At 38.9% G+C, this 18,793-nt stretch overlaps 3 protein-coding genes and 2 non-coding genes across 6 annotated transcripts; 4 read left to right on the top strand and 1 right to left on the bottom strand.

Moving 5' to 3' along the window:
• The first annotated feature begins 2,918 nt into the window (after positions 1–2,918).
• Positions 2,919–6,457, top strand: LOC113752912 (receptor protein kinase-like protein ZAR1). Its single transcript, XM_027296962.1, has 2 exons — positions 2,919–4,661; positions 5,520–6,457. The coding sequence occupies exons 1-2, from the start codon at positions 3,143–3,145 to the stop codon at positions 6,152–6,154; spliced, it is 2,154 nt and encodes a 717-aa protein (XP_027152763.1). The 5' UTR covers positions 2,919–3,142; the 3' UTR covers positions 6,155–6,457.
• A 217-nt stretch (positions 6,458–6,674) lies between these two features.
• Positions 6,675–8,776, bottom strand: LOC113752913 (8-hydroxygeraniol dehydrogenase-like). 2 transcript variants are annotated; one of them, XM_027296963.1, is made up of 2 exons: positions 8,715–8,776; positions 6,675–8,090 (listed from the first exon to the last, which is right to left on the bottom strand). In XM_027296963.1, exon 2 carries the CDS (start codon positions 8,082–8,084, stop codon positions 6,900–6,902), a length of 1,185 nt encoding a protein of 394 aa, XP_027152764.1. In that variant the 5' UTR covers positions 8,085–8,090; positions 8,715–8,776; the 3' UTR covers positions 6,675–6,899. The 2 variants fall into 2 exon arrangements, with proteins under 2 accessions (XP_027152764.1, XP_027152765.1); XM_027296964.1 differs by lacking the exon at positions 8,715–8,776 and adding an exon at positions 8,523–8,652.
• Positions 8,777–9,402: 626 nt separating this feature from the next.
• On the top strand, positions 9,403–12,183 carry LOC113751741 (60S ribosomal protein L17-2). The gene is made up of 7 exons (XM_027295856.1): positions 9,403–9,542; positions 9,690–9,726; positions 9,873–9,913; positions 11,192–11,422; positions 11,502–11,604; positions 11,687–11,754; positions 11,877–12,183. The coding sequence occupies exons 1-7, from the start codon at positions 9,540–9,542 to the stop codon at positions 11,916–11,918; spliced, it is 525 nt and encodes a 174-aa protein (XP_027151657.1). The 5' UTR covers positions 9,403–9,539; the 3' UTR covers positions 11,919–12,183.
• Positions 10,072–10,204, top strand: LOC113754611. Its single transcript, XR_003465291.1, has one exon. It is a non-coding gene; the product is annotated as a small nucleolar RNA snoR74 (small nucleolar RNA).
• On the top strand, positions 10,534–10,680 carry LOC113754624. Its single transcript, XR_003465303.1, has one exon. It is a non-coding gene; the product is annotated as a small nucleolar RNA snoR135 (small nucleolar RNA).
• Positions 12,184–18,793: the final 6,610 nt, after the last annotated feature.

Below are 18,793 nucleotides of genomic sequence, written 5' to 3'. Positions count from 1 at the left end.
TAAAGCTTATGACAGGGTTGAGTGGAAATTTCTGGAGGAAATTATGCATAGAATGGGATTCTGTGACAAATGGACCACTTGGATTATGAGTTGCATCAAAACAGTTACTTATTCTTTTAACGTGAATGGTGAGGTAAGAGAATATGTGAGACCAGAGAGAGGAATCAGACAGGGAGATCCTTTATCCCCGTACCTTTTTTTGATTTGTTCTGAAGGCCTTACTAACTTGATTCACAAAGCAGCAGGAGAAAGAAAGATCACAGGAATGAAAATTTGCAGAGGAGGACCAGCAATCACTCATCTCTTCTTTGCAGATGATGCTATCATTTTCAGCAAAGCAGTCCCTGAGGAAGCAGCAACGCTGATGAATATTTTGAAACAATATCAAAGAGGTTCTGGCCAGATGCTAAACTTAGACAAATCTTCAGTGTTTTTCAGTAAGAACATCTCTCAGCAACAACAAAGAGAAGTGTGTAGGAATTTTGGCAATATCCAGAGGGTAAATCAAGGAAAATATCTAGGATTACCCATGGTTATAACAAGATCCAAGAGACAGGTTTTCAGCTTTATCAAGGAAAAATGTGAGAAAAAGATGCAACACTGGAAAAACAAACTCTTGAGTGCGGCTGGGAAAGAAGTTCTCCTCAAGGCGGTGACTATGGCTATGCCTACATATGCCATGTCGTGTTTCAAACTACCGGTCCGTCTATGCAGGGAACTAAGTAGCCTGATGGCCAATTATTGGTGGGGAGAGGAACAAGGGAAGAGGAAAATGCACTGGTGCACCTGGCAAAGAATCACACTGGACAGAAAGAAGGGGGGATTAGATTTTAAGGATTTGCTGAACTTTAACAAGGCTTTATTAGGGAAACAAATCTGGAGGCTGATAACAAGGCCCAATTCTTTAGTAAGCAACGTCCTGAAAACAAAGTATTTCCCTAAATCCACAATCTTCAACTGCCAGGTACAACACAATTCGTCATGGATTTGGCAAAGCATCATGGCAGTCAGGGAGGATGTTCAAAGAGGGCTAAAAAGGAAAATAAGAAATGGAAGGAGTACAAAAATTTGGGTTGACAACTGGATACCACAGATCCCCCAAGGAAGGCCTGTTTCAACTAGGCCTCCAAACTGTCAATTGCAAAATGTGGCAGACCTGATTCAAAACTTCAGATGGAAAAGAGCCTTGGTTTTCAAACTATTCAAGGAAGAGGAGGCCATTATGATACTCAGGATACCAATTAGTTTGGCTAACAGGGAGGATGGTCATTTCTGGTTACATAGTGGCAATGGCCAATATACAGTGGCCTCAGCCTACAAGGAACTAAACAAGAAGGGTGAAGAACGGCAGCAGAAAATGCATACAAGAGGAGAAACCAGCCTAGAGGGTCAACACCTGTGGAAACACTTGTGGAAGCTTAAAGTGAAACACAAGCTGAAGATTTTTATCTGGAAATGCCTGAATAAGGCATTACCTGTTAATGAAGTGGTGTTTAGCAGAACCAAGAAAGGATCACCCATATGTGAGAATTGTGGTGAAGCTGTGGAAACTGTAGAACACCTACTTTTTCGTTGCAGGATGGCAGAAGAAGCATGGCAAATAGCACCATTGAAATGGGATGGTATTGATGACCAACGAGGGAATTTTAAAAGATGGTGGAATGCTTTAACAGAGGCTAGGAATCGACCTGAAGGGCTGGAACACATTGCACTCACTGTAAACATTTTGTGGCAAATTTGGAAAGCTAGGAATGACTTTGTGTTTCAGAAAAATAGAAGACCTGCAAGTAAAATCATACATAAAGCTCAAGAAGAGTGGTTGGAAATGCAGAGAATCCAACACAGCAAGGACCACATGAGCATCCCAAAAACAACAGAAGCTGTAGTGCACCAGGCAGAATCCACAAATAATGAAAGTCCTATAACCATTTGCCTAGCTATCGACACTCAGACAAAAGCAAGTCAGCTGGGAATAGGCATAGTGGCAGTGAGGGGAAATGATCAATTGCTAGCTAAATGGGCAGTAAAGGAATATAGCACAGGGAACATTCTCATGGATACTGCAGCGGCCATCAAGCTAGCAATGATAAAGGCAAGGGAGCAGCAATGGAGGAGAATTCAAGTAGCAATCACACAGCGACAGCTTTTGAAGATGATAGAAACCAAAAGGGCTGCGGATATTCGACTTCATTCTCATCTTGAGGACATCTACGATTTAAGCTCAATGTTTGTGGAATGCTCATTTGTTTTAGCTAAGGAGGAAGTGAGGAATAGCATAGCTAACCTCAGTTTTTATGCGCTAAGCATATATTTTGATGAGGAATGGTTAAATCCTCAGTGTCGCAGACACTTGTATAGTGCAGCTTGAGCCTTTGCTCATTAGGTGTAAATTTTTACACAAGTCAATATAATTAACTATCGTTTCCGGAAAAAAAAAAAAAAGAAACACAGGGTGATGAGTCTACGAAGTAAATTTCATATCAAATCAAGCTATTGGACGTAGTTAAAAAAAAGGAACAAAACGCTACTTGAGTGGAATTAATGGGGTTATATTACACACGATGGTAAGACTTTGGCTTGAAGTAGGAGTTATTTTGTGGGTAAAAGTCAATGTCCTAATCCCAACAAAGACATCCATATCAAATGAGTAGATTGCATCGCCATCATATTATTATTGTTTCTTTATTTACTAAGCCCCCCACCTCCAGTATACACTATACACACTTCACTTTTCCCCATCATAAAAAAAGCCATCTTGCTTTCCTTCTACTACTCCCTCTATCTCTTGGCGGGAGCTGGACCCACCAATCAAAACCCCTCCTCTCCCCCCCGCCCTCTACTCTCTTCCTTTTACTCTCTCTCTCTCTCTCTCATAAATACCTCAACTAATTCTCCCACCCCCCCCACACCTCCTTTCTCATTCCCACCACCGCCACGGCCCACCTACTCCTCCCTCTACAGTACTACTAAAACATTCCCAACCCCGAAGATCAAAAGAGTTAAACGACAAAACAAAAAACAAAAAAGAAAGGGAGCAGCATTTTGCTTGAACTTAATTGCATTTGTACAACTCTGCCATGTTTTGGTCTGACAGTTAAAAGTTAAACATAAGTCCTACCTAGAAAACAGAGAAGATTTTACAATGCCGGTTTTGAGAATTTTATTAGTTGTGATTTCTGTTGTATTTCATGTCGTCTTACAACTTAAGCGGGGGAATTCTCTAACCGCCGACGGGCTTTCCCTCTTGTCCCTCAAGTCCGCCATCGACGGCGGCGGTTCCGCATTAACTGACTGGAATGAGGACGATGCCACGCCATGTCACTGGTCTGGAATTTCGTGTATGAACATTTCCGGCTCCAATGATCCTCGTGTCGTCGGAATCACCGTCTCCGGCAAGAATCTCCGTGGCTACATTCCCTCCGAGCTCGGCACGCTTATTTATCTCCGTCGCCTTAATCTTCACGGCAACAACTTCTACGGTTCCATCCCTGATCAGCTCTTCAACGCCTCCTCGCTCCACAGCTTGTTTCTTTACGGTAACAACCTCTCCGGACCGCTGCCTCCCTCGATTTGCAATCTCCCTCGTCTCCAGAACCTTGATCTTTCCAACAATTCTCTCTCGGAAGCCCTCCCGAAGGAGCTCCGGAGCTGCAGGCAGTTGCAGCGATTAATTCTAGCCAGAAATAAGTTTTCCGGCAACATTCCGGCTGGGATCTTCCCGGAGCTCGCTAACTTAGAGCAGCTTGATCTCTCATCCAATTCATTCACCGGTTCGATCCCGGAAGACATTGGAGAATTGAAATCGTTAACCGGGACCTTGAACCTTTCCTTTAATCAGTTTACTGGGGACATCCCCAAGTCTTTGGGTGATTTACCGCTCACGGTTAGTTTTGATCTGAGGAATAATAATTTAAGTGGTGAAATTCCCCAAACGGGGTCGTTTGCTAATCAGGGTCCGACCGCATTTCTCAATAATCCAATGTTATGTGGATTTCCTCTGCAAAAAACATGTAGGAACAGTTCAAATAATCCTCCGGGGGTCCAGTCGTCTTCACGGGATAATGAGGGGGTGGATTCGCATAAAGGGCTAAAACCGGGGTTGATCATACTGATTGCAGTGGCCGATGCCATAGGAGTGGCATTTGTAGGACTGGTGATCGTGTATTTGTATTGGAGGAGGAAAGACTCCGGTGGCTGTAGCTGTACCGGGAAAGTGAAGTTTGGTGGGAATGAGAAGAGGAAGCTGTGTGCTTTCCCTTGTGTAGGTGCATTTCCGAGTAATGACTCAGAAATTCAGTCGGAGAAGGGGGTTGATGGTGGTGGAAGTGGTGCTAATGGGAGTGAGGGGGATCTTGTTGCTATAGACAAGGGCTTTAATTTTGAGCTTGATGAGCTGTTGAGGGCGTCGGCTTACGTGTTGGGAAAGAGTGGGCTGGGGATAGTGTACAAGGTTGTGCTGGGGAGTGGCGTGCCAGTGGCAGTGAGGAGGCTGGGCGAGGGTGGTGAACAGAGGTATAAGGAATTTGTGGCGGAGATTCAGGCTATTGGAAGGGTGAAGCATCCAAACATCGTCAGATTGAGGGCTTATTACTGGGCTCCTGACGAGAAGCTTCTTATCAGCGACTTCATTTCGAATGGCAACTTGGCTTCTGCTCTTCATGGTATGCTCTTCGACTCTTGCTATGCTTCATTTGGCTGCTGCTTGTTGTTTGGATGGGTTTTTCATTTGCACGTGTTTTGCTTTATTTAAAGACAAATTTAGCAAAATTGAATCTGGAAAATAGAAGATACGATTTCATAAATGATTCTACTTGGAAATTAGGGAACCAACAATGCTGTAGCTGCTAAAATTTTTGTCGAGATTCTCTTCAAATCGCAAGACAGGAGTAGGGTATATATTGATTTAAATGCATATAAATTACTTTGGAACCGTGTTAGAACAGTTGCAATCTTTCTAAACGAAAAAGATGATTCTCTGTGATTCTCCTTCTGATGTTGGTCTCGTACTAGAAAATTGGCCGACTTTCCTGCTAGATCTTAGAGGATTCATTTGGCCTTGCATTGGCAGCACTGTAGTGGCAATAAAATATTTCATAATGGTGAACCTCATACGTAGTTGAAAACTAGGTGGAGCCATCATGCCCTTTTATGGACCAAAACCATTGGCGAAGCAGTGGATCTAGGACGACGTAATCCAATGTGGTTTTAGCAAATTATCGTTGCAAAACTTTGTATTAATTTCAATAATCTTGGTGTTATTTGAAGTGACATTCTAGCATAAACTTTATTAATGCATACTTGGCAATTGCTACTATTGAATATTCTGGATCTTCAGTTCTTTGGAAGTTGTCACCTTCCCTCTTTCCTTTGCTGCTCACTTCTGTCTGCCTATGGTAAGGTAAGAGATGAATCTGATAACATAATTTGGGTCAAGATCTAGTATTAACATCTGCACGTCGTATCATATTAGTTAAGTTGGTTGATTGTTTGATTGAAGATGCGTGACATCGATGATGTAGGGAGAACAGGTCAGGCATCATCTAGCTTATCATGGGGAACCAGGCTGAAAATTGCTAAAGGAACAGCGAGGGGCTTAGCGTATCTTCACGAATGTAGCCCCAGAAAATTTGTCCATGGAGACATAAAGCCCTCTAATATTCTCCTTGACAATGATTTTCAAGCTTGCATTTCTGATTTCGGCCTGAACCGCCTGATCAATATCACAGGCAACAATCCTTCATCCTCTGGTGGATTTATAGGTGGGGCTCTTCCATATTTAAAATCAGCTCAACCCGAGCGACCCAACAATTACCAATCACCGGAAGCTCGGATCCCTGGCAACCGACCTACCCAAAAGTGGGATGTCTACTCATTTGGAGTTGTCTTGCTCGAGTTGCTGACAGGGAAGTCTCCAGAGCTCTCGTCTCCTACGACATCCACTTCCACGGAGATCCCAGACCTAGTAAGGTGGGTGAGGAAGGGATTTGAAGAGGAAAACCCACTATCAGACATGGTAGACCCAATGTTGCTTAAAGAAGTACACGCAAAGAAGGAAGTACTTGCAGCGTTTCATGTAGCGCTTGCATGCACGGAGGCAGACCCTGAGGTTCGACCAAGGATGAAGACTATTTCTGAGAATCTTGAGAAGATTTGAACATAGAAGGAAGTGCAATTTTCAGCAGACGTAATCGATGAGGGAACTCTTCAATTCCGGACATTTTAAGATGGCCAAATGCATCAGCAATTTTCATCTAGGCAAATTTTGTACGTTTTTCATTAAGCATTCATAGTCTATATAATATAGCCCTCTACATTCCCAGGAAATTCTCGTCATTTACGCTTCTCACAAAATGGGTACATAAATTCCTGGTTGTTTCAACATTTCTCTTTTGTGCTGTGTAGTTATAGTTTCGTTTGTTATTTTAGTAATACACCCAGTAATCAGAAAGTTAGCGTAGCTAAATTTGTTATTCATGTTTCTTTCTTTTCTCTTAATTAGTAGGCTCCTGTAATAAAGGATATCCATATTCTTGTCTCCCTCGCCATCATTCATCATCATCATCATCATCATCATCATCATCATGTTGGCCTGTAATTCTCTTTTTATCCACTCCCGACTGTTGCAGTCTGTGCCAGCGAATGACCTTAACCTCATCCTACATTGACTGCCAAAATGTGGTGGTTGGGGGGAATTATGGATAAGATCTGGTAAATTGAATATCATCGTCATCAGCTTTTACAGAAGGAAAACACGTATTACTTACAAACAAAGCATATGCTCGGAAATTGAGAGTTGATACGTAGAGTCTCAACTCCTATTATTCACACACAACTCACACAGACGCAAAGCTACCATGATGATCGTGTCAAAGTGGGCATTGAGGACGTGCAAGGCTTAGTTAGGTAGCCTTCAAGGTATTTGCAATGTCAATTACAAATCGGAACTTGACATCACCCTTTGCTAGACGCTCCATTGCAGTGTTCACATACCCCATTGGTATAATCTCAACATCTGCAGTTATTTTGTTATTCGCAGCAAAATCAATCATCTCTTGCGTCTCCGCGATGCCGCCAATGGCACTCCCTCCCACCACCTTCCTGCTCGAAAGCAAGAGAGAGGCTGGAATTTCAAGCGGCTTGTTGGGGATACCAAGCAGGACAAGAACACCCTGTGACTTCAATAAACCAATCAATGGTCCGAGATCGTGAACCGCCGAGACTGTGTCAATGATCCCATCCAATGTCTCCATACCAGCCTGCATTTTGTCTTTGTCATGGCTAACCAGAAAGGCATCTGCCTGAAGACGTACAATGGCGTCATCCTTCTTGCTGGGACTCGTACTGATCACAGTCACTTTAGCACCAAATGCCTTGGCAAACTTCACGGCCACATGGCCTAGCCCGCCTAGACCTACCACACCAATGTGCATCCCTGGACCGTCTAGCCCAAAATATTTCAGGGCACTGTAGGTTGTGATCCCGGAACAGAGGAGAGGTGCTCCAGAATCAAGAGGCAAATTTTCAGGCCAACGAATCACAAAGTTTTCGTCAGCAACCATGATATTGGAGTAGCCTCCATATGTTGGAGTTCCATCATAGTATGTTGAATTATAAGTGAGTATCATTTTAGGACAATAGTTTTCAAGGTCGTTGGCACAACTGGGGCAAGAATGGCACGAACCAACCATGCATCCAACACCAACTTTATCTCCAACTTTGAATTTCTCCACTTTGCTACCAACTTCTGTGACTACTCCCACGATTTCATGGCCTGGGACCATTGGATAGCTGGAAATACCCCACTCGTTCTTCAGGGTGTGAAGATCAGTGTGACAAATTCCACAGTACAGCACCGTGAACATAACATCGTTTTCACCCGTCGCTCTCCTGGAGAACTTGAACGGAGAGAGCAAGCCAGATTCATCTCTGGCTGCCCAACCGAAGGCCTTAACTGGGTGTTCAGTTTTTGCAGCAAGCTCTCTAGAGTTGTCGGAAGGAATCTCCCTGAAGCCAATATAACTCATGACTCTTCTCCAAATGCATTTCAAGATATCGATCAAACTTCCAATGAAATCCATTGCCATTTGCCACTGCACAGTCAACAATACATGAGATGACGTGATCAATATATATAAATAAATGTTCATGGAGTAGTATTTGGAAACTTTGGATGCTTGTTACGCCTAAATTTTCCTTCTCTGTCGGTAATCTGTATCAGGTGATAAAGAAATTGCTTGCAAACGCTAGTCGTTCGTTTTACTGTATTATGAATCTATAATTGGATAGAAGCAGAAAGATTGTGTACACATGGCGAATTTAACTTACACAACATAATGCAGAAAATTAAAATGAAAAAGATTGTGGCACCTTAGTGCTTTACGTAACTACTATATGTGTTTGAAATTATTAAGCCTCCATTGAATAACAAAATCATTAATACAAGAACGTTTAATGAGCACAAATGACGACGACAGGAACAATTAAAACATGAATCACGAATCTGCTTGAAGCATCATAATAACCTTTTTCACATGGTCCGAAGATGGTAAAGTCTAACACATGCCCAGTGTTATTAGGAAGAAACACACAGTCGCCAAGTGCATGCGCATGAGGTTTCAGCAACCGAATTGTGCCACAGAAATAATTTTTGCAGACCTATAAATGTGTGACCAAAAACATGAACTCAAAGGGAAAAAGGATGTCAAAATCCTTACCTGACTTTGGCAGTAAATGCTTGTGTTGAGACACAAAAGAAGAATGGATCCCTCTCTCTCTCTCTCTCTCTCTCTCTCTCGTGAATGTAGGCACAATTAGTAGTATTGTAATGGTAAATGAAGTGGCTAAAAAGTAAAAATCACATATAGTAGTATATTCTTACTTGAACTTGAGAGTTAGATAAAGAATAAAGAGTGGGTGAAAGTGTTCCAGGGATGACGAGCAAGGAAAGCAAGGTACATGCTCAAATAGTCCCATCTTTTATGAAGCAAACCTACCCAGAAAATTAGAAAGGATTTAGAAATTGTAGTTGGAATTAGTGCTTAAATTTCACAAAACAACAGTATATTTATAGTGATAGACACTGTATACAGTATCACTGTTGTTGGATTTATGACATATATGCAAAAATTACACGATTAGTGTAGGAAAAATTAGTTCAAATAATAAACGCAAATGCAATAAAACATGTACAGAAAAAAAAAAAAAAAAAAGACTCGGGCGAACCAACCTTAGTGGCAATTGTCCATCTTGATTGGTTTCGGCTTCTGGGTCTCCTTTCACGAAGCCCATATGCACTTCGTCGTGCGAGGCTAAAGCCCATGAGACAAGACTTTGTTTAGTCCATAATGCTGCCTGCGTTAACATGCTCTATTATAGATCGGCATTTTGGTAAAAATCTTTGGGCCGACGCAGCCTTAGAAAATGTGCGGCAGAACACCACAAGACTTCTGCTGAAAATCCCTAGCAGCACTAGGCCACTTCTTCTTCTGCTGAAAAACCCTAGCAGGAGCATTCCCATCCGTTTCCCCCACGCTGAAAAGATGGTTCGCCTCTCTCCTCCTCTCAGCTTCTCCCTGCTTTAGTCCTTGTAACAGTTTGCGTAATTATCAGTTTCGTCTTTGGTTTTGATTTTTCATGTCAAAATGCTCGAATTATAACAACTTTTTGGTGTTTTCGGTGTGCTCTTTCAGGTGAAGTACTCAAGGGAGCCCGATAACCCTACCAAGTGTAATTGCTTTTTTCATCCCTCCCTTTTTTTTTGGTTTTAAACTAGATTTTGATTTGTTTTTTCATTCTTAGATTTGTTTCAAAATTTTTTATCATCGATTTTTTAGGCTTTTGTGCTAATTTTGTTAAAAGTTTATAAAATGCAGCCTGCAAAGCTAGGGGATCTGATCTCCGTGTTCATTTCAAGGTACCGATTGCTCTCTCTCTCTCTCTCTCATCACTTAAACAAATGGATGCTTTGATCTACTTTTTTTAAGGCCATTTAGTTCTTTTCCTGCTCTGTATGTATGCTCTTTTTTGGCTATTTAAGTTTTTGATTGGACTTGTCGGTAGTATAACCTGATGAAAAAAGCAGGGGCCTGTTGCCGTTTAATGTGAACGGGTCTCTCGTAAACTTCAGGGAAATAAAACTTGGCATTGTTATTGGGTGAACCTCTTGAGCTTCATGATCTACGGTTCAGTAAACGATGATACATTCTGATTATATAGTCATCTTTCTTTGATTATTAGAACAAACCAAGGAAAACTTGTGTTTTCTAACGGGATTTTGTGGGCTTCAGACTAGCTTGTCTGTCATGGATGTTTTAGTATTAATTTCTTAAATTGATAAACGGTTGCAACCTTATTTACCTCCCTCAATTTTGAAGTAAAGAAAAGCTGACAGAATGGGAGCTTTCTGTCCGTTGGTATGTGGGGAAGATAATTGTTTAGTAAATGACAAAGTCTTCATACCTTTCAACCTAACATACTTTTATGATTCATTTCGATGTGGGTTGGGGTTTTAGTATCCACATCTCATGGTTATGGAAAGCAGGGATTGTGTGTATCGACATTGTGCTAATTTGTCATTGCACTTTGCTCGAAAGAGTTCTCTGCAATATTTTTTTTGGGAAGATGGGCAGTTGTATTTCGTTATCTTGTTGAAAACCTTCAACAATCATCTTCCCGACATTTTTATATATCCATCTTGCTAATCAGTCTGACGTATGAGGACAAGAAATAAGCTTCATGTCTTTATGAGCTTTTCCGATCCTTGGTAAACATCTGTTGCCTTCAGAAGTTCCTGGGAGAGGGAGATATCGTTGATTAAGTTTTCAGTGAATACTAGTGAGAATGGTTGATAATTTCTAGTGGGCACTTGAAAGTTGTAACTAATTCTGCTGGGTCTTTCTTTGTTGTTGTATCCACTATTATGCTGTATGTTCCTTTTACTACAACTTTTATTTCTGCTTTGTCATTGCTTTTGTTTGGGGCCTAGAGATGTGAATCTTAGTTCTTGTAGTATTAGAGTTGTTACCTTGCTAGGGTTGTTTGTGTTTTTTCTCCTTGGAACGGTACATAATTTATAATGTAAGATCTGCTATACGCCTCAATGGTGCTTCTTTGTTATTTGGTCCGAATTCTTAGCTAGTTTTTGTCTGAGCATACAATCTGACAGTGTGTGTGTGCTGCTCTTCTTTAACAGAACACAAGGGAAACAGCGCATGCCATCAGGAAGCTGCCTTTAGCCAAGGCTAAGAGGTACTTGGAGGATGTTTTGGCCCATAAACAGGCAATTCCTTTTACACGTTTCTGTGGAGGTGTTGGCCGTACTGCTCAGGCCAAGAATAGGCATTCAAATGGACAGGGTCGCTGGCCTGTTAAATCTGCTAGATTCATTTTGGATTTGCTCAAGAATGCTGAAAGCAATGCAGAGGTTTGTCCGTGCTCCCAGAAGTTATAATCTAATATTCGTTGTTTTGTACAACTTTGACAGCAGTTATTTTATCCTGCAGGTGAAAGGCTTGGATGTGGATTCACTTTTCATTTCTCACATTCAGGTGAATCAAGCACAAAAACAAAGACGCCGCACATATCGTGCCCATGGAAGAATAAACCGTATGTCTGATAGATGACTTTTTTTCAGTTTTCTGTTCTGTGCATTATGTCCATTAACTTTAATATATGATTTGTTGGCCAGCCTACATGTCTTCCCCCTGCCATATTGAGTTGATTTTGTCTGAGAAGGAAGAGTCTGTGAAAAAGGAGGTAATACATATGTAGTTATATCTTTCAGTTATCTGTCAATCTGGTTGATATCCAGAAAGGTATCATTGTAAATTTCTGGGGCGCTTCTCTTTGTGTCTAAATTTTTTTCTTATATTTTGCAGCCTGAATCGCAGTTGGCCACAAGTAAATCTAGGAAGGCTTAAGCTTTATGTAATGGTGCTTTCATTGGCAATGCTTTTAGTCGATTCTACAAATTTTGAGGCATATTGTTACGTAATGCTATTGGAGGTTGCAGACAAGTTTTGCTAGTGCTTAAATTCAAAAAGTTCATTCAAAGACATACTTTTACTTGTAGAGACAGCTTTTTGTTCTTCTTAAATGTCGTGTGGCTTCTTTTTGGTTGGATGTTATGGTAGTGTTGGATTATTTATCAAGCTGCACTTACTGGCCGTCTCTATTATGCTGTCATTCTTCGAGCCGGTCTTCTCACAGTGCCTTTTTATCTTCAAAATTTTTCTTGGGACTAACGATGAACATTGTGGATGCAAGGTAGACCTTAGATATGAGATGCATGAAATTTTTAGTGTAGGCTCTGGATGCTGGCTGTTTACGACGCTCTGCTGAGCTAGAAATACTACTGCAGGAATTGCTTTCCTTGATGGTTTTGTTCGATTTAGTAATCCCCATGAGAAAGAGTTTAGGCTCCTCTTGAGAAAGAGTTTAGGCTTAGTATCCATTGTGCAAATTTGAGGTACTTAAAACGGGCAGCTCCTCTGTGTGTTTAAGTGGGTATCTATATGTTAAACTAGTTTTTACCCTGCATTAGTCGTGTGAATTGCGGAGTCTGGAATGTGTGGATTGTGCGATTATAGCTCAACGGAATGCCTGTTTTTGTGCAATACAAGATTCATTCTCAGACTGAATGAAGGAAATTATGCATCTGTTATGGATGCTGTGTCGGGTAATTGATCTCTGAATTACGAGGAAATCAAGAAACACTTGAATGGCGTAGAACTTGCATTCTGTAGGAGTGAACTGCCCCAGAATCTGTTTCTGGTGCCGGAGGTTCATTTTGAGTTTTGACCATAGTGAATTCGGTGCCGGAGTGGTGATTGAGAAAGTCTCCCGCCCAAATTAAATTATCTTTTAACGGACTTCTTGGGTTAGGCTGACGTTTGATGTGAAGGGTGGGCTTATTGCTGTTGGCAATGGTGAGGGCTGTTATAAGTTGTTTGGTAAGTATTCTACTCTTCTTTTTTTGTTTTGTTTTGGGGGCTACCGCGGGGGGTGGGGGTTTTGTTGACTTATGAAACGGCTAGACATTCAGGATTGCTTGTACGGTCAGGAATCTATTCACACACACACATATATGCACAGAAATCTCCTATTTGATATTTCACGTAGGCAAAAAAAGAAACACATCTTGGGTTGTGTCATCATGGACTCCGCGGAAAGTTATCAAGACAATCAACATCATGCAAGCATTTCCGGGTTATGCTAAGGCAGTACGAACAATGTGATGCAATGAAGGGGGTGCAAATCCACCCATTCTACAAAGAACATGTGCCCAGGCAATATGCATTTGTTTATTTAAATCTTTTTTGGTGCAATGATAAAAGCAGACTAGCAAAACATGCATGACGTAATAAATGTAAAGGGCAAGGAGGTAATAACCAATACTCTCTCCATTCTAATTTGTTTGTCATATTTTAAGAATCAAACTTTTTAAGAATAGTAGTTTAATTGTATTGTTTGTGAAAAGTATAATACTCTCAATAAATGACGGAGGTAAGGAAAGCTTCCGTAATCGCAAATCGGCTACAAATCTTCAGGAAAGAGCGAAAGACTATCAGTCCGGTTTATAGAGATTTCTGCCACCATAGATTACAGAAGATGGGTGGGCCCAAGAACAAAGCGTGTTGATGAGAGGCCCAAGATCCCTGTCACGAGGCCTAAGTTATGTGTAATTTGAGCCCAATTGCCAACAAAATATATATGTGTGCGTACGTGTGTGTCTATATATATATATATATATATATATATATCCTACATATTAAAAGCGCGGAAGGCTGAGGAGCAGTAGAGTGTCGTCCCTTCCCGGCATTTTGCCGGTTCTTTGGTGATTTTGTGAAGCCCTAAGGGTAATTTCGACAGGTGATTTCCCTTGCTGCCTACTTGTTTCCTTTGCTTTTTTCCCCTCTCCAGTTTAGTGTTTTACCTAGGGCTGCAAACGAGTCGAGTTTTGACCTAATAGAGTCGAGCTTTGACTTAATTTTAGTGAGCTCGAGCTCGACTTGATTCGAGCGAGCTCAAGCTCGAAAAAAATAAAAAATAATTATTTTATTTTTTAAAAAATAAATAAAATAATCTTTTTCTTAATAAATAATAAAATATTAAGAATATATATGTAATTTTACTATTAAAATAAAAAAATATATATGTACTTAAAATTAAAAAAATAAAAATATATATACTTAAAATAAAAAAATAAAAAAAAAATATATATATATACTCGAGCTCGCGATTATATCTTGAACTCGATTTCGACTCGAGCCAGCTTGAGCTCGACTCGAGTCACTCGCGAGCGGTTCGATTCGTTTGTAACCCTAGTTTCACCCTTGCGCTGCATGTGGGTTTTTAAGGCCCCTAAGCCACAATTTATTTCGATTTTGCCATGATCTAAGCCTAATTGGACAAAAAAAGGGGATAATTGCACTCACATCCTCTGAGGTTTCTAAAATAGCACTTACCTCCCCCAACGTGAATTTGGGCCTATAGTTGACAAAAGATAGGGTGAATTTACTTCTATACCCTAAGAGTTTGAGGTTGTTTGTAAACAAATTTGGAGCAAAAAATTTAGGGCAATAAACAAGTTTACGATAACTAATTAAACAAGTTAATGGTTACTTCTTATTTGATTAGGCACTTTAAGTGCACTTATAAAATAGCATCACAAAATAGCGCTAATTGATACTTCAACATGGCATCATTTTGTGATTGACAGTATTTGAAAGGATAATCTAAATCATATATAATTTGCATAGAAGAGAAGCAGAAGCAAAAGGAAAGAAACCTCCAAACAAGGCTCCATAAGAAAATATGTTCTAGTAGTTTTGGTTGAGTTCACTTCATCTTAGGCATTCACGAAACGAAAGAAGAAAGAAAGCAAAAATCAAGGCAAATTTTGAGGATTTTTCTGTTAAAAATTTGCGATAATCAGAAGACAATAGTTAAGCAATCCTTTGTAATCTTAACTTAATACACATAGTTTCTATGCACACTAATGAATGAGAGTTTTTTGAAATTGGTTGTACACATTATATGCTTTAGAACCTTAGATTTCTGAACGTATGTTCATTAAATTTTCTTGTTGTTACTGCTGTACTTGTTCTCTTTGCATTTATATGAGTTTCACTAATTGTTTCCAACTTTTGATTTTATTCATTCTTTTACTAATTCAACCTTACAAGAGGTAAAAGGGGTACAAATGGAACAACATTATTATCTCTCTTCTCAAAAGACTTTTTTAATAGCACTTTTTGTAACATGGGCTAAATATGCTATCAAAATCTTAATTTCATGGGAGGTTAGTGCTATTTTCGAAACCTCAGGGGATGTGAGTGCAACTATTAGAAATCTCAGGGGAGGTTTCTGCAATTATCCCAAAAAAGGCATGATGAACCACAATTTGTTCTTGTTTTGCCATGGCTTGAGCGTAATAAATATAAAAAAAAAGGATATGGTGCCTGGTTTTGGACTGATATTATTATATCCTTTTTAGCCATTAGGAAAATATAAATTTAGATTAACATTTTAGTATGAGTTCTGCTCCAAATTTCGTCTACATTCCTCACCAAATTTTGTCTACACTCTTGGCCAAAAAAAAAAAGTAAAGGGTCTCTTGAGTGGCCACTTATATAACACTTTTTTGTACAAATTCAAAAAAAAAAAACATTTAGTATAATTTTGTTCCAAATTCGATTGAATATTTTAATATCAATTTTGTTCGAAATTCTTCTACATCACTGGAAAAGAAAAAGAGGTATGGTAAGCTTTGTCAACATTCTTGACCAAAAATAAATAAATAAATAAAGGGCCCATTTAGTGTCCACTTATATGACACTTTTTGCAGGAATTCATTGCTACTATTTTTATGCATCATTTAATTGCTTGCGTGAAAAAACCAATTTTAGTATAATTTTGTTGCAAATTCAATTGAATATTTTAATACCAAATTTGTTCGAAATTTTTCTATATTGCTGAAAAAGAAAATGAAGTATGGTGAGTTTTAATTATTTGAGTACATTTTAAATAGTCAAAAAGTAATAATAGCAACAGATGATTAAGCAAAGTATATTATTTCTTGCCTGTTTCTCTTAGTTTTTCCCCTTCTTAAATGGCTTTTTTTTTCTAACTATTACGTGGTATTAATAAACATAGCGCAATGAAAAATTTCAAGATAAATTTTGTTCCAAATTTCTCTATATTAGTGAAATTGCTTGATATTAATGAACATAATCTAATAACCTAACAAAAAAAATCAAGATGCATTTTGCTCCAAATTCCTCTATATTAGCGGAAAAAAATAGAAGCTTCCTTGATTGGACACGAATTTAATGCTCTTTGGATACATTAACTATTACTATTTTTATGCCCCATTTATTTATTTCTTTGTTGCTAAAAAATAATTATGCTAAAATTTTTTTGTGTTAAACGCGCTGAGCTCCAATTGTTTCAATGATATTAGATAACAGAAAAATGTTTAATAGCCGGAAATGACTACACATAGACAATGGAAGAACGACTTTATTTTTTCCTGCTTGCTCCTTTGAAAAGCTATTTGCCTGATAAATTGTGTCCTAATCACTCCGACTGTTTTACTTTGATAGTCTTTTTTTTTTTTTTTTGCACATAGTTTAAGAAAAGAGGGTTAATTTTGTTAAAAGAGTAAATCCAATCCACTATTTTCTTAAAATATCGTTAAACTATTACCAGAAGTATAACTAATCACTACTATATCTTGACATTAATTACAATAACAATAGGTTAGTTAACAAACGCGAGTATATGCATTCATAGAGTAAGTTAGCGAGTGTTCTGGCAGATACATTAGAAGGAGAGACCCGTAAGTATTTTTGTTGCTTTCCTTCTGTCTATGCCGCAGTATCCGTATGATTGATTTTGTTAAGTTGAAGTGTTAAACTTCAAATTTGAAGCTCAAGCTGTTGAAATTGAATACCCGATTCCGGTTTGTTTGGATTGTGTTTTATTTGGAATATTTTTACTGTAACACTTTTTGTGATGTGATGTATGTGAGATAAAAAGATAATTGAAAAGATAAAAAGGTGTATTGAAAATTGTAATGATAATGTAACCAGATAAAATTGGGGAAATAAAACACAATCCAAACAAACCCCAGTTTTGAGCCATCCGTACAATAGGAGCCAACAACACTAAAAAGAATAATACCCAATAGGAGGAATATGTCATCTTGATTGTCCTTCCACGTACATCACGGAATATTACGAGGATGCCTCCTCAATTCACGAAAAGCTGGAAAATTGGTTAGCCAGTTTCAAGGAGATTATAGATTGGTACGCTTTGGTTATATATATATATATATATATTTATATAATCGCGGATTGTTTCAGTAACCAGAAAATGGTGAGAAAGGTTCAATCAAAAATTGAAGAAGAATATTTCAAATGGTCGGAGATTTGATGTTTTAGCTTGTTTGTAAATCATTAATAATGTTGTTTATCTCTTCCAGGGTTCATTCGCAATCAGCAATACGTGTTACCAGCATTCGAATAGTGCAGAAGTCAAAAAGGATTAAAAAAAATAAATAAATACGCTGCCGATGATTTGTGTTCCTAAACACGCATGAATCCTTCATTTATCACCCTCAAAATAAATTAGAAAGATTCCAAAAGTCAAAAAGATAGAAAGGTATGGCTTGTTTTCAAGTACGGTAAATACGAGTATTAATTATCGGCCACGCCTTCTCAGATGATATTAGACCATTGGAAAATGGTTGGACGGTTTCATGGAAAGAATATTCAAATGAGAAAATGATTAACATAATATAGGCAATGAACCACAAACTGTTATTTTCATCGGAAGTAAACGGCTGAACCCCCACCCCCCCGGGGGCCAAAACAAATAAAAAGGCCGATTGAGATGATCCCCTCATCAGGCCGGGATTCCTAATGGAAAATTTTCTTTCTCAATTACCAGTTACAAGGGTTTCCCATTTACTCTCTTCTTTTTTTTTTTTGTCTTATTCTTGATTTTGGTTTTATCTGAAAAATAAACAATTTCAAATCAGACAAGAAAAATCAAGTAACCTGTCATAAATCACACGATCTAGAATTCCTTTCAACACACGCAATCCATCCAGATTGAATTGCTATAGAAAATAAAAAAATAGTTTGTTTGGATAGTAAAATTATCTCAAATAATAATTCGCTTGCATCATAAATACATTTCCCAACAACCTTTTTATATTGCCAACCAACCTTTTATCTTACATACATCACATCACATCATAAAAAATATTATAATAATTATTTCAAATGTATCAATTTGAAGCCATGCACGTACATTAACCATGAGAGCCCTTATCCAAACTCTCTCTCTCTCAAGTGCTTGGTTATTAAACAGCCACCTTGTTTGGTGACATTTAAAAGTGTTTGGCACAAAGCGCAAAACCTCACGTGTTAGGGAATCTTGAACGTCAAATCATAATTGTGGACTAAATGTGGAATCTTTTGATTGTTGATAAATGAACCAGAGAGTGGGGTTTGCTACTTTGCTATGTGGAGGGCGACGCTCAAAAGAGCACCAAATGAGTCGCAAAGTCTCAGTCTTGATCGATCGTTCTTGTTTTCTCCCAGCAATTATTGAACGTTATCTTGATATTATTGAAAGGTGAGGTGCGGCAAATTTGGATTTTGGCGAAGAAATTGGAGTGGAATTTCTGAGTCAATTGATTCGCAAGCCATTGAGTCAGATTAATTGAGTTTGTTTGGATAAGAGCCAGTAGTTATTACTACTACTAATGACAAGATGATTGGGT

The sequence above is a fragment of the Coffea eugenioides genome, chromosome 11, assembly GCF_003713205.1.
Source record: "Coffea eugenioides isolate CCC68of chromosome 11, Ceug_1.0, whole genome shotgun sequence".
NCBI lineage: Eukaryota > Viridiplantae > Streptophyta > Magnoliopsida > Gentianales > Rubiaceae > Coffea > Coffea eugenioides.
The sequence above is the reverse complement of the archived record's forward strand: the minus strand, read 5'-3'. Positions and strand labels throughout refer to the sequence as shown.

Bases quoted from the DNA above. Each gene is read 5' to 3' on its own strand.
- LOC113752912 (XM_027296962.1), top strand. From the start codon at position 3,143: ATGCCGGTTTTGAGAATTTTATTAGTTGTGATTTCTGTTGTATTTCAT. The intron at 4,662-5,519 runs GTATGCTCTTCG...TCGATGATGTAG, and splicing joins CTTGGCTTCTGCTCTTCATG to GGAGAACAGGTCAGGCATCA.
- LOC113752913 (XM_027296963.1), bottom strand. From the start codon at position 8,084: ATGGCAATGGATTTCATTGGAAGTTTGATCGATATCTTGAAATGCATT.
- LOC113751741 (XM_027295856.1), top strand. The intron at 9,914-11,191 runs GTACCGATTGCT...CTTCTTTAACAG, and splicing joins ATCTCCGTGTTCATTTCAAG to AACACAAGGGAAACAGCGCA. The intron at 11,755-11,876 runs GTAATACATATG...TATATTTTGCAG, and splicing joins AAGAGTCTGTGAAAAAGGAG to CCTGAATCGCAGTTGGCCAC.